Source organism: Nansenia antarctica (genome assembly GCF_963989245.1).
Source record: "Nansenia antarctica genome assembly, chromosome: 10".
Lineage (NCBI taxonomy): Eukaryota > Metazoa > Chordata > Actinopteri > Argentiniformes > Microstomatidae > Nansenia > Nansenia antarctica.
This window is the reverse complement of record NC_137680.1, coordinates 15,443,610-15,458,875: the sequence shown is the minus strand read 5'-3', so window position 1 is coordinate 15,458,875 and position 15,266 is coordinate 15,443,610. Positions and strand designations below refer to the sequence as shown.

At 41.1% G+C, this 15,266-nt stretch overlaps 1 protein-coding gene across 1 annotated transcript; it reads left to right on the top strand.

Annotated features, from left to right (window-relative positions):
- Positions 1–493: 493 nt before the first annotated feature.
- slc6a20 (solute carrier family 6 member 20) lies at positions 494–15,266 on the top strand (the record flags this gene model as incomplete). The annotated part of the gene is made up of 11 exons (XM_080541007.1): positions 494–617; positions 2,457–2,597; positions 2,751–2,842; positions 3,453–3,680; positions 7,640–7,750; positions 8,503–8,744; positions 12,474–12,636; positions 13,163–13,364; positions 13,530–13,689; positions 14,596–14,761; positions 15,099–15,266. 11 exons carry the CDS (start codon positions 494–496, stop codon positions 15,264–15,266), a joined length of 1,797 nt encoding a protein of 598 aa, XP_080397133.1.

Sequence of the window (15,266 nt, the reverse complement as noted above, 5' to 3'; positions counted from 1 at the left end):
GTATATTATTTGCCTTCTTGTGTATTTAGAAGAAGAAAAACACTCCAATTACCAGAAAACCCATTTCTAGTGACTGGCTGGTCATTACAGTAGCTTGAACTGTCTTTTCTCCAAACAAATCAAATGCACACTTTGAGGAATAGTATAAAGGCTTGATGAGCTACACAGAGGAGAATCAAAGCTCAGGTTTATTAAAGAGCCCGTTAAATCAAACATTTACCTGCTTTACTTCAACTGCCAATTAAAACTTAGTCCCTCCCTCTTGAGCGGGGGACCTCATTAGAATAGCAATACGCTCATAAAACCAAGTTGAGATCTTGAACCACTGAAATGGTCTTTGACAGCCACTGTTCAACCACTTGCACATAGCACCCTTTTTTGCTACCCCGACAGGACACTCCAGACTGTGGTTTGCGGGATCAAGGTTGCCCTGTCCTGTCCTGTCCTGCTCCGCGGATCCCAGTAGTTGACTTGGTTGTGAGGACGCGCAGCGATGGAGAAAGACGGGAGACCTTCATGGGACAGTCCCACGCAATTTGTCCTAGCGTGTGTGTCATACGCGGTTGGACTGGGAAATGTGTGGCGTTTTCCATACCTCTGTCAAATGCATGGAGGAGGTAAGGAATATCGCTTTCTCTTTTTCTCTCACAGGTGGAGCGCGAACCGCTCCCCCCCCCCACCCCTATACAATGACAGTGTGTAGTTCCCAAATCCAGTTTGTGTTTTGATCTGTGCGTCCTGAGCGCGCGTGGTTATGGAGTGTGATTCATTTATTATCCATTGACAGAATCGGCAAGCTTTTTGTAACCTATGGGAAAGTGGCACCTTGGTACATTGCCAAAAGTTGAATGTGGACACAAGTGTGCAGTTTCCTCTGTCCCAAAGGTCATTGTGCGTGAGCTTTGTAATTCATGTTTAAGCTTAATAACGCCCGCTAACCCGGAATCCTATAATTCATGTGTAATTAACAATAGCCTGAATCTTATTGTTTGTCATAAGGTATATTGTCCATATAGAGATAGGCTATACATACTTCGCATAGGTTACACAGTCTGTTATTGTCATCGTTTAAGTGCATGCATAATAAAGGACCACACCTAGATAACATTACATAACATTACATAACATTACAACAAAGTCACTGAATATATATATACTCATGTTCTATATGATGTCATGTCAGGAGGAATGTATGGAGGAAAAGCATGAAACATGAAACTATTGTATTGAGCATTGATCACTGATTCACTTGGTGTTCTAGTAAAGAAATGTTTTTCCTCATCCACTTGCTTTTCTTCTGAAATCGCTCTAGGAATCCTAAGATTAACAGTTAAGGAAAAGGCTATTTATTCTAATACTTCCAACTATTCCTACTAATCCTTATCGGATTAAATTAGCCATTTCTTTGTGAGCCTCTTAATACGCAATCTCACAATGTAAATTAAATAAGCATCATCACATTTAAAGCATCTGAGAATGGTAAATATTGTGTCTGTGTTTACATGTCTGGCGCTGTTGGAAAAATCAATTTCCTGAATGAATTGACTTAATGACCGTTCATTCATTCAATAGTTACATTGGTGGTAATTGCTTGTACTGTTTACTGACACATTCCCTCGCTACACTAAATGAATGCATCTTTAACAGGAGCTAGCTTGGTTGGTTGGATGACCCTGCTCTAGCCTTCCTGTGACCCTGTGTGTGGGTCAGTGAACATGTCCCTCCTCACTGTCTCACTCCTTCTTACTGTAATTACTGTCCTAGACTCAAACATCCTGGCGAGAAATCAGAGCTGACGTGAACTCGCCGCTTATGCGCTCTCAACACACGGGGCCACCAAAACCAGACAGAGATTTCTCTTTAGTGGGCAGAATAAACACATGGCTGCTGGACCAGAGTCAATTATTGTTGGAGAAGACTCAGTACTCATTCAGCAGAGTGCAGAGGCGCTTTTCTTGTTTTGACTCTGTCCAAATGATCAATACATCACCTATAGGGGAAAAGTCATCTCCGAGAGAGTAAAATCCCACAAACTTTTAAATAACCTGTGAGTTTGCACACTACTGCGGTTTGCACATACCCTATTATTATATACCTCTTTTTTGATATGGCCTCTAATTTATACATCTGTATACTGTACACAACTACCATTACTGTACATAGCTTACTGCTGTCCATCTCTTGTATATATACCTCTAACTACCATACTTGCCATACTGTACCTATCATTTATCACTATCATGTTTTATATCCCTGCACTTATGGTTAGATGCTGAACTGCATATCCTTGTCTGGTACTTGTACTCGGCAATGACAATACAGTTGAATCTAACTTTATTGTCTATGTGAGTGTGTTATGTTATTGTGTGTCAGTGTTTATAACCCATACAGATTTTGTTGGACAATGCTAATCTGATCAGTTATATTATATTTCGATATGTCCATGTGTCCCTCAGGTGGGTTCCTGATCCCATACCTGATCATGCTGGTTTTGGAGGGCGTGCCCCTGTTTTACATGGAACTGGCCATTGGTCAGAAGATGCGCTTGGGCAGTATCGGAGCATGGAGTGCTATTAACCCCTATCTAGGGGGAGTGGGTGAGTTTACAGGCAGGAGTGTACATTAGGGGAGGCTGGTAGAGGTAGGAATTCGGAGGACATGCTCATTGTAAATGCATGGCATGGAATGAGGAATGGTTTCAAACATGCAATGTCTGCTTTGTGCTAATGGCTCTTCACTGCTCGTTTCAGGTCTGGCCAGTGTTGTGACATCAATGTACCTCTGTCTCTATTACAACGTCATCAATGCTTGGAGTTTCTGGTACCTCTTCCATTCATTCCAGGTGAGTTCTTCTCAATGTCCACTCATATCATTTTTTTTAGGGGGTACCGGAGGAATTCCAAGTATGTCACTTGCAGTTGGACCGAGGAAGTGTCAAGATTGTGTCCAGTCATTAAACTGTTGAATGAGATATAGTATTAGTGCATTGTTTTCTCCTGGTTGGGGTAGCCACTCTGTTGTCAAATCATAGCTCGCTACAGAAAGTAGTTCAATCAAAAACTATCTGTAGTGTCTAAAGCAAATATTTATTATTACCTGTACACTTGACATCTTATCTCAATGGTCTGGATGGACGATTTCATGAAGCAAGATAGCTAGTAACAATGGCTATTGTAGACAAACAGTTCATTGTAATTGCAGTTTAATTTGTGGCCACAGGGGAGCCAGATTTCATGTATTGTAAAACAAGATTCATAATAATTCAGCTATGGACACACATGATTTTGGGCAGAGCTGAATGTTTTGTTGGGGAACTCTTGGAGCGGTTCGGTTCAGTACTCCTGTGCTACCTGTAATGTCCTGTAACTGGGCTGTTCTGTTTTCTCCTCTCTTCAACACAAACACACACACACACACACACACACACACACACACACACACACACACTACAGTCAGTCTTGCCCTGGGCCCACTGCCCTCTCAACAGCAACCTGACAGGCCCAGTGGAGGAGTGTGAGGTGGCCACGCCCACTCAGTACTTCTTCTACAGAGAGACACTGGACATCTCTTCTTCTATTGAGGAGGGCGGTGGCGTGCACACTGGGCAGTTGCTGTGCCTCTTGCTGGCCTGGATGATCGTCTACCTCTTCATCGTCAAGGGGGTCAAGTCCACTGGCAAGGTTAGTTTATTAAAAGTATTACGTTTATTCAATTATTTTAGAGGTGGTTTCCCATAACATGGATTATGCCTAGTCCTGGACTAAATTGCACTTTCAGTGGAGAATCTGATAAGTGTGACTATCACTTTACCAGTGGCAGATCCGTGGGCTTAGATTTTGATTTAGCATAGATAACCTGACAGAGTGGCATCTGAACCTGTGAAATGATTGATACATTCACACAACAACACATTCTTCTTAAGTACATCTTGGGTTAGGAGTGTACAGTAGTTATGCAGTTATGCTCTCTAGTATTGATGTTCTTACATTTTTGAACCCCTTAACCTGCATAGGACTCAGACAGGGAGACAGGGACACAGAAAGACACAGGGTCAGCCATAGTCAGTGTCCCTGGGGCAATTGTTAAGTGCCTTGCTTAAGGGCACATGCAGCTCCCTCCTGAGGCGGGGATCGAACCAGAGACCTTCCAATTGCTAGCTGGCCTCTCTAACCTCTAGACTACCATCGCCAGTTATTGACTCTATTGGTGTAGGGAGTCATGTTAATGTTTCTTAGCTCTGTTGTTTATTATACAATAGTTAGTTCCGACCAAGTAATTTGATTGGACAAGAGGCATTCCATGAGTGCTGATATAGAGTATAACAGCACTGGCGCTTTTAACTATGACTGCGTTCGTAAATTCGTCCTGGAATCTAATCAGCACTCATGGAATGCCTCTTGTCCTCTATGACGTTGAACCCAGCGTGGGCTTTGGCCCTCTCAGAACGAATTTACGAACGCACCCTACATATATCACTCTGCCGCACAGGTGTTCTAAGCTAGCTAGGTTCTATTAAGCTAGGCTACATTAACGGTCATTATCTATCAGATTGTAACCAACTTTGCACCGCAAAGATGGATATATTTCCACAAATTACATTCAAGTTAAATTATGAATGGTCATCAGAGGAGGAGGAAGGGAAGGAAAGCCTAGATACTTAAGTGCAAAACTCCAGGTGTGTTGATATGACACCAGCCGACGTAGACGAAAATGAAGCTAACACTGAGGCAAACAACATGGGCCTTGAACTGCTTTCAGACTTGGCTAAGTCTGAAAAATATAAACATCGACATTCAGTCTGTTGAGAACATTGAAAACATTCCTGAGGCAGTTTTATGGATCCATCCGGACAACTAAAGGGGAGCTCTACAGTATTAGCAGCTACCTTGGGCTTCTGGTTTGCTGGTATGCAGGTTTAAACCGTTATATCAACGAGCCTCCGGTTAGCCGTTCATGGAATGCAGGACCCAGAATTCATATCATGCCATAACAATGTAATAATCATGCTATTAACATGCCACCAAAGCGAATGTCAACAGACTCTTATTTCACTGGTTGCACAATAAATGGAAACGTAGAGATAAATGTACATGATACAATGTAGCTAGCCTAAGTAGCAAGCTGTGCAGGAAAATGTTTGTGTTCAGGTTGCTTGGCAACAGTCCAGTTCAAGTTCCAGAGCAAGTTCAGTTGCGGAACTATTTGTGTTGTCGGAGCCAAATAAATGATTACATAAACAAACAAATCATAATCTGTTGTCGGTTATTACTGTTAACTAATACGCTTGTAGAACAGGTGTATAAAAGCAATATAACATTCGAGGTTATGCTGTTATAATGAATATCAGCTCGGCTGTAATTATCTTCGGTACTTTGGGCCTGCGGCCTTGTACCTACGACCAAATCACAGCCGTCCCTCTCGTGTGATATTTATTGCTTAACTATCTCCTATACTGTATCTTTAGTGTCATAGGAAGAAAACAGTCACTGAGTCTGAAAGGAAAACAGTCAGTGAGAGTCCCAAAGGACCCTCAGGCAGGGCATCAGGTGAAGGGTACTATCAGTACAAGTAGAAATAATAATAATAATAATAATAATGCTCAATTATAGCTTTGTTTTGGATGGGGATTTGGTGTTGATCTTATGTGCAGTATATAACCTAGGTTGATGGTGACAGGATAATGGTGATGTCAAGTTAATTGTTATATCAAGTTTTGTCGGTATATAGGCTCACTATCTGACATGTTCCCTTTCACAGCAACAGTAGGGTCTATTGAGTGCACATGATGGCAATTGACTTGGCGATTGCTTATTATTCACACACCTCTATTTACTGCTGCTACACCCATGTGGGACACTGATTTGCACTGGCTGAATAGAACCCAAGGTGTATGTTCTGCTATTTTCTTATTATTTTTTATATATATATATATATATATATACAGTCATGGCCAGAAATATTGGCACCCCTGCATTTTTATCAGATAATGCACAATTTCTCCCAGAAAATTGTTGCAATTATAAATGCTTTGGTATTCACAAGTTTATTTCTTTTGTTTGCATTGGAACAACACAAAAAGCAGACGAAAAAAGCCAAATCTGATATCATTTCACACAGAACTCGGACAGAATGGACTGGACAAAGTTATCAACTTAATAGCACACCCTTTGGAAAAAATAACTGGAATCAATCGCTTCCTGTAACCATGAATGAGTTTCTTACACCTCTCTACTGGAATTTTGGACCACTCTCCTTTTGCCAACTGCTTCAGGTCACTCACATTTGAAGGGTACCTTCTCCCAACTGCTGTTTTGAAATCGCTCTACAGGTGTTCTATGGGATTTAGATCTGGGCTTATTGCTGGCCACTTCAGAACTCTCCAGCGCTTTATCTTAAACCATTTCTGGTTGCTTTTTGAAGTATGCTTTGGGTAATTGTACTGCTGGAAGACCCATGACCTCTGACGGAAACCGAGCTTTCTGACACTGGGCCCTACATTGCGCCCCAAAATTCTTTGGTAGTCTTCAGATTTCATGATGCCATGCACTCAGTCAAGGCATCCGGTGCCAGAAGCAGCAAAGCAACCCCAAAACATCTGTGAACCTCCACCATGTTTGACTGTTGGGACCGTGTTCTTTTCTTTGAAGGCCTCATTTCGTTTTCTGTAAACAGTACAATGATGTGCTTTACCAAAAAGCTCTATTTTGGTCTCATCTATCCACAGGACGTTCTCCCAGAATGATTTTGGCTTCCCCAGGTAAAACCAATCTGGCTTTTTTATGTCTCTGTGTCAGCAATGGGGTCCTCCTGGGTCTCTTACCATAGCATCCCATTTCATTCATGTTGGGAAGATGGCGACGGATAGTGCGAGCTGACACTGTTGTACCCTGTGTCTGCAGGTCAGCTTGAATTTGTATGGAGGTTGATCATGGTTTTTTATCGATCATTCGAACAATCCTTTGTTGCAATCTTTCAGAAATGTTTCTCTTCCATCCACGTCCAGGGAGGTTAGCTAGAGTGGGCTGTAAAACTTATTGATGACGTTGCGTACAATGGACACAGGGAAACATTAAAATCTCTGGAGATGGCCTTGAGATTGTCCATGCTTTTTCCATAATTTTGGTTCTCAAATTCTCAGACAATTCTTTGCTCTTCTTTCTTTTCTCCATACTCAGTGTGGTACATACAGACACACAACACAAAGGTTGAGTCAACTTCTCTCAATTTTAACTGGTTGCAAGTGTGATTTCTGTATTGTCAGGATCTGTAACTTGCCACAGGTGAGTTTACATGTAAATTAAAGGAGCATTACATGCTTAAAATACAATTATTTCTTACAATTTTGAATAAATACTTTTTTGTCCAGTCCATTTTTCTGAATTCTGTTTGGAATAATATCAGATTTGGCTTTTTTCTCTGCTTTTCTGTTGTTCCAATGCAAACAAAAAAAAATAAACATGTGAATACCGAAGCATTTATAATTGCAACAATTTTCTGGGAGAAGTTGTGCATTATCTGACAGAAGTGCAGGGGTGCCAATATTTTTGTCCATGACTGTATGTTCTGAAACTTGGTCAGCAATCATTAGCCAGTGCATACTTAAACTTTGACCTTAACACCCGCCTCCATATCTCTCTAGGTGGTATATTTCACAGCTACGTTCCCCTACCTGGTCCTCTTCATCTACCTGATCCGGGGGATGACTCTGCATGGGGCCATCAATGGTGTGAAGTACATGTTCACCCCCAAGGTATTCTGTGCACGAGAGGTTTAGGGGAGGGGAATTGGGATTGATGCTTATTGTTTCCAACCCAAAGGTCACATCCTGTGGTGAAGTTAGTGTTATACTTGTCGTGTTATACTTGTCGAATGTCGAATGTAGTGTTACATGTCACTCACATGTCATCACTTAGTTATTACAGTAATCAGGGATCACAGCATTCCTGGTGAATCAGATTAACTAATATGTGTGTGTGTGTGTGTGTGTGTGTGTGTGTGTGTGTGTGTGTGTGCGTGCGTGCGTGCGTGCGTGCGTGCGTGCGTGCGTGCGTGCATGCGTGCGTGCGTGTGTGTGTGAGTGTGTGAAAAACATCATGTGAAATGTAAAACATACCATACAGTTATACGTACAGCTATGCGTCCTGCATGCTGACTTTATCTTCATGTTCATTCATCTATCATCACTGAGTTATCACAGTAATCAGGTATCACAGCATTTCAGGCGAAACAGATGAACTAATATGTTTGTGTGTGTGTGTGTGTGTGTGTGTGTGCATGTGTGTGTGTGTGTGTGAAAAACATGATGTTACACATGTGAAATGTAAAACATACCATACAGTTATACTTACAGCTATGCGTCATGGATGCTGACTTTATCTTCATGTTCATTCATTCGAGTTTTTACAGTAAACAGGTATCACAGCATTCCTGGTAAATCAGATGAACTGATACGTGTGTGTGTGTGTGTGTGTGTGTGTGTGCACTTGTGTGCGCTTCCCTCAGATGGAACAGCTGGCTAATCCAACCACTTGGATCAACGCAGCCACCCAGATCTTCTTCTCTCTGGGCCTGGGCTTCGGCTCCCTCATAGCCTTCTCCAGCTACAACCAGTACCACAACAACTTTGAGAAGCAGGCCATCGTTGTGTCCCTTATCAACAGCAGCACCTCAATCTTCGCCAGTATTGTCACTTTCTCCATCTACGGCTTCAAGGCCACCTTCAACTTCGAGAGCTGCCTGGAGAGGTGAGCCTTCGCTGGGGTTGATCACCAGGGTGGGGTGGCTGTGATGGTATTGACACCTGGGTCAGGTGGCTGGGGATGGTGTTGACACCTTGGGGTATCCAGTGGGCATGGTGGTGAAAGTGGTGTTGTGCTCTCAGAATATTTAGTGCAGAATATGCGCATTCCAAAAGATATCTAGACAAGGTGCAGACAGATGGAAGAGAGAGATACAATCTGATACTCACAAATATTTATTTGCCCCGTGAACCAACTTTTCGGTATTAGTGTGAGTTTTTCTATCCCTTCTTTCCTCTTGTTCCCCTAAACATAACAGAACCATTCGTCTCACCATCCAGGTGCAAAAAGCCTCAGTAGGGATAAGTGTCTGGTGAGAACTGTGGTGTCAGCCTTATCTCTTATCTTCCCAGTACATTGTATCCAAGTGATAGTTTGGCATATGGACATGATATAAGTGAATACTGTAAGCGTTGAAGTGAAATGCGTGGTAACAGGTAAGCATGCCAAAGCAGAACGTTGTATGTATTTTGTAAACTATGATTTCTCCAGGCAGGTATGGTCATGCACGGGTTATATGGTCACACACACACACACACACACACACACACACACACACTCCAACTGTTGGCTAATGATTTAAAGATTAATAATTGCTTATTCAGCTCTTACTGTTTTTTATAACCGACCTACTTGATCTGACAGTTTATCTTATCTGACAGGAGACAGTTTTTAGGAGACCGTCAGAGCTGATATTATTGTTTATGATATAGTGACTAAGAATAGTAACCTTGAAAAGCCTCCACAAAGCCAGCAGAAAAGAACAAAACTGTAAACTGGTCGGCTTTACCACTCCCTCATAGTCTAACCCCTAACTTGTATTCATCATGGCACAGTCTTGGCGTGATGAGAGATACATTCAGCTTCTTGGAGGATAATCGGAACTTTAAGTCTAAGTATAAGTCTATATATACAATATATATCAGGGGTGGGCAATTCATTTTCACAATGGGCCACATGAGAAACCAGGACTATTGTGGAGGGCCGGACCAGTAGGCTGAAATTAATTCTGCTCAATATTACTTTAATCGCTTTATAAAAAGCAGTAAATGATATGGTTTTGACTAGCTGCTACTGGTAAGAATACATGTTACGATAAGGCTATGAAAATGTGGAGTAGGTCAAATATAGAAGAGCAAGAGGACTCATTTAAACACAGGGAAGTAAATAAAGCTATCGTTTTTTATACAAACTTTTATTCTGAAATTTAAAAATGTTAAGACTTTTATTCTGAAATATTTTTCATCCAGACTTTTATTCAGAAATATTTTTTTAGCCAGACTTTTATTCTGAAATAAATAAAAAATCCAGACTTTTATTCTGAAATATTTTTTTATCCAGACTTTTATTCTGAAATATTTTTTATCCAGACTTTTATTCTGAAATATTTTTTTATCCAGACTTTTATTCAGATTTTTTTTTATCCAGACTTTTATTCTGAAATATTATTTTATCCAGACTTTTATTCTGAAATATTTTTTTATCCAGACTTTTATTCAGAAATATTTTTTTATCCAGACTTTTATTCTGAAATATTTTTTTATCTAGACTTTTATTCTGAAATATTTTTTAATCCAGACTTTTATTCTGAAACTATTTTTTTCAAGAATTTTATTCTGAAATAAAAAAAAATCCAGACTTTTATTCTGAAATATTTTTTTATCCAGACTTTTATTCTGAAATTTAAAAAACTCCAGACTTTTATTCTGAAATGTTTTTTTATCCAGACTTTTATTCAGATTTTTTTTTTATCCAGACTTTTATTCTGAAACTATTTTTTATCCAGACTTTTATTCTGAAATATTTTTTATCCAGACTTTTATTCTGATTTTTTTTTATCCAGACTTTTATTCTGAAATATTATTTTATCCAGACTTTTATTCTGAAATATTTTTTTATCCAGACTTTTATTCTGAAATATTTTTTTATCCAGACTTTTATTCTGAAATATTTTTTTATCTAGACTTTTATTCTGAAATATTTTTTAATCCAGACTTTTATTCTGAAACTATTTTTTTCAAGAATTTTATTCTGAAATAAAAAAAAATCCAGACTTTTATTCTGAAATATTTTTTTATCCAGACTTTTATTCTGAAATTTAAAAAACTCCAGACTTTTATTCTGAAATGTTTTTTTATCCAGACTTTTATTCTGAATTTTTTTTTATCCAGACTTTTATTCTGAAACTATTTTTTATCCAGACTTTTATTCTGAAATAAAAAGAAAAAATCCAGACTTTTATTCTGAAATATTTTTTTATCCAGACTTTTATTCTGAAATATTTGTTTATCCAGACTTTTATTCTGAAATATTTGTTTATCCAGACTTTTATTCTGAAAAAAAAAATAAAAAATAAAAAATCAAGACTTTTAATCTGAAATATTTTTTACCAGTATGGTACGGTTCGGTACGGCATGCATTTGTATCTTACCCATACCATATTTTGGGGAAAAAAATATTTGATGTGTGAATCCGTTCTGCCTGGCAAAAAATGTACCTCTCAACTACCCCCGTGAAACGAGAACTAAAACGGCTCGGCCCAGCTTGGTTGGCAGTGGAGAAAGCAAAACAAACCGGGCTCACGCGGTACGGCACGGGTACGGCACGGTAGTGGAAAAGCGCCATAACATAGTCACGCACGCACATACGTAAATTGAAAATAAAATTGTCGCCTTCAAAATAAAAGCAATGCAATTGTACTGGACACATTGCCTACACTTATTTACATGTCATTTCTATTATTATGGCCGGACCTCACACAGGGCCGGCCAGGGACAGCCATAGGGCCGCATGCGGCCCGGGGGCCGTACAATGCCCAGGTCTGGTATATAGCATATAGTATAGTCACATATACACTGCTCAAAGAAATTAAGCGAACACTTCAAGGATATGCCTCCCCAGACAGATCACTGACACGCCAAACCGTTCATGCTGGATGATGTGGCAGGCAGCATAACTTTAGCAACGGCATCTCCAGACTCTTTCACGTCTGTCACATGTGCTCAGTGTGAACCTGCTCTCATCTGTGAAGAGAACGGCCAATTCTGGTGTTCTCTGGCAAATGCCAATCGAACTGCACGGTGCTGGGCTGTGAGCACAAGTTTCACTAGTCCCACTACTCTCCTTGTGTAATGGCCTGTCTCCCGGTATCTCCTCTACTCTCTTGAGACTGTGCTGGGAGACACAGCAAACCTTCTTGCAACGGCACGTATAGATGAGACGTAAATTGCAACAATTTTCCTGGAGGAGCTGGACTACCTGTGCAACCTGTATGGGCTGCAGGTACTGCCTCATGCAAAAAACTAAACTAGAGAAAAATCAGTCAGGAAGGATAGGGAGAGAGAAATGGTCTGTGGTCACCACCTGCAAAACCATTTCCTTTTTGAGCACTGTATATATATGTGGGTGTACAGGTCTACAGTGCCCTGCGTAAGTAATGGCACAGCATTTTTTCTTATTTTGGGTCTACACTCCAAAAGCTTGGATTTGAAATCAAACAATTACTGTGAGGTTACAGTAGAGATTATCAGCTATCAGGTATTTATGTACATATTGAATTGTACATAATATTGTTCAATAGAAGGGGGAAGTGTGTCCAGACTTTTGACTGGTACTGTATGTTATGTTGTCATATGACCGACAATACATATTGACATATTTCTCTCTCTACTCAAGGATGCGTTTGCTGCTTCTGAACGCGTTTGACCTGGCAGAGAGCAGCGTTGACATGGAGAACGTGAAGGACTGGATCACCGAGCTCAACAGAACTCACCCAGAGCAGTTCGCCAGCATAGCGGATAGGATAGAGACCTGTAGCTTGGAGGCAGAACTAGACACAGTAATGTCACCTAATACTCAACTATACTGCACTGTTATGACCTCATCTTATTATTATGTGTCTATTTGATTGGGTTGGTATTGTGTATGTCTGAGCATGTGTCTGTGAGCCTTCTTTATTTGACTCTGACAGTTGTGGAGGTAGTGAGTTTGGACAAATATCACTGGCTGTTTACATGGTTTATGGTTTACATGAATGTTCATATTTAATTACCAATGTTATTGTGGATTTTCCATTTTCTCTGTAAAAATATCTTCACACTTATAAGAAAAGTGCCAATGCAGGAAAGAGACTACTTTGGATGTGCTTTTCTCATGGGAAGGAATTAATTAGAACAATTCACTTCAAAAAGCAACACAACCACATTGTAATCTTGTGTCAGATATCAAATATTATTGATACACAAATATTGATGTAGATTAAATAACTAATTCAAGTCATTTAAATGTAATACTCACTTACTTAATTATTCACACACCTCTCTCCCCAACCCTCTCCCTCCTCCTCTTACCCCTCCTCTCCCCAGGCTGTAGAAGGCACAGGCCTAGCGTTCATTGTGTACAGCGAGGCCATAAAGAACATGCCGGCATCTCAGCTCTGGTCCGTCCTCTACTTCTTCATGCTGCTGCTGCTGGGGATGGGCAGCATGCTGGGCAATGTCACCGCCATCATCACCCCCCTCCGGGACTTCAAGGTCTTCTCACAGATGAGTAACGCGACCTTAAACGGTGAGAGGGGGGTCAGAGTTGGGAGGAGGGGGACAGGGGTCAGGGGTCTGGGTTTCACCCCCACATAGAAAGGCATAGATACACCATAGATATCGCTAACATTCTGCCGAAGGAGGGCTACATTATGAATGGATGTGAATGACAGGTGTGTGTATCCTCCTGTAGGTCTGGTGTGTCTGTTCTGCATGCTGCTAGGTGTGGGTTTCACCACCCGCTCAGGCAACTACTGGTTCACCATCTTCAACGACTACGCAGCCACCTTCTCCCTCCTCTTCATCGTCCTCATCGAGGTCATCGCCGTCTCCTACATCTACGGCATTAAGAGGTCTGTGTGTATGGGTTATGTGTCTGTGTTTGTCTGTGTGCGTGTGTGTGTGTGTGTGCGTGTGTGTGTATGTGTGTATGAATGTGTGTGTGTGTGTGTGTGTGTGTGTGTGTGACTTTCACATTTTGAATGCCTGCTCTGAATTCTGAACATGTAGCTTGAGAGAATTGATAGAACTGACATTATAATAGTGTATATTTAAGCTAAAATTCAGATGCGTGGAAGAATGCGTTTTTTTCAACTTTTGGAAAAACAATCTGTTTCTATTATGGGACTGGTTTCGGTTTCAGTAACCAGTTTTACGTCTGGGTGGGTGATTGGCCCAAGCAGCCGTTGTCAGCTGGTGGGGTTGCCACCTTACAGCCTGCTGACCTGCTGGATTTTTCGTTAGGGGTTTTCTCCCGTAGCCTTCGCCTCAATAGGCCCACAAGGCAGTGGGGCTATTTGAGAGCTCTGGTGGACCACCTATGCCCCTCAACGGGGTGAAGAGGACTAACTAACTAACTAACTAACTCTATTATGGGACAAATTAGAACAAGAAAAAACGACACACTTTGAACTTACTCTCTGAGAAGGAGGATTGGAGCTCAGCATCTGAAACAGTGTGGACTACAGAATGTTCTCTGCATACCACATTAAACCAGCACCATGCATCCCAATAAGCCACTGATATTCATCTATGCAAATAACACCGTTTTTTCAGTTCAGGATCAAAATTATTCTTTTCTTATTGTTTTCAAACTCAGGTGTTTGCATTGGCTGTATCTTGTTGGCCTTACAGGTATACTGTTATGTAGAAAATTATTCATGAAGTCATATCTAGGGTGTATGTCTAGTGTATATGTATGATATGTCCATCATTTGTAGTACCATGACTGTACCACTCTTATTGCCGTCCCCCACCAGGTTTGAGAAAGACATCGAGGACATGCTGGGTCATCGGCCCAACTGGTACTTCAAGATCATGTGGGCGGTGGTCAGCCCAGTCCTCATCATCACTCTCTTCATCTTCTACATTGTCAACTACATCCGGGGAGGGGCGCCCACCTACCAGGCCTGGGACAGTAACCTGGTGAGGCCCTGGAGTCTTATCTCCTGTCCCTGTTTATCTCCTGTCCTTTATCAATAACCCTGTCATTCCTCTGACTATCACAGCATTAGGCCCAGGCGCCGCCCCCTCTGTATGTTTAAGTTCAAGTTGTGTGTTGATGGGAACCAGTGTGTCGGTCACTGTTGTACTAAGACTAGTCTTCCATGATGCTGTGTTTTGAATAGATGAAAATAGATATTTCGGCTAAATCAAGATAGATATCAAAAAGTTTATAAATGTCCTCAGACTCTTACAATTAGACATGGTGAGGTAAAGTAAAGGGAAGTAAAGTCTCTCCTCCCTCTTCCCTCTCCACCAGGGTAAGACAGTAGTGACAGAGTACCCTCCCTATGCCCAAGCCTTCATCGGCCTGCTCCTGGTGTCCTCGATCAGCTGCGTGCCTCTCACGGCGCTCTACGTCTTCTGCAGGAAGAGGCAACGCGCCCACACTAAGAGAGAGCGCACTGTCAGCACCGTGTCCACATAA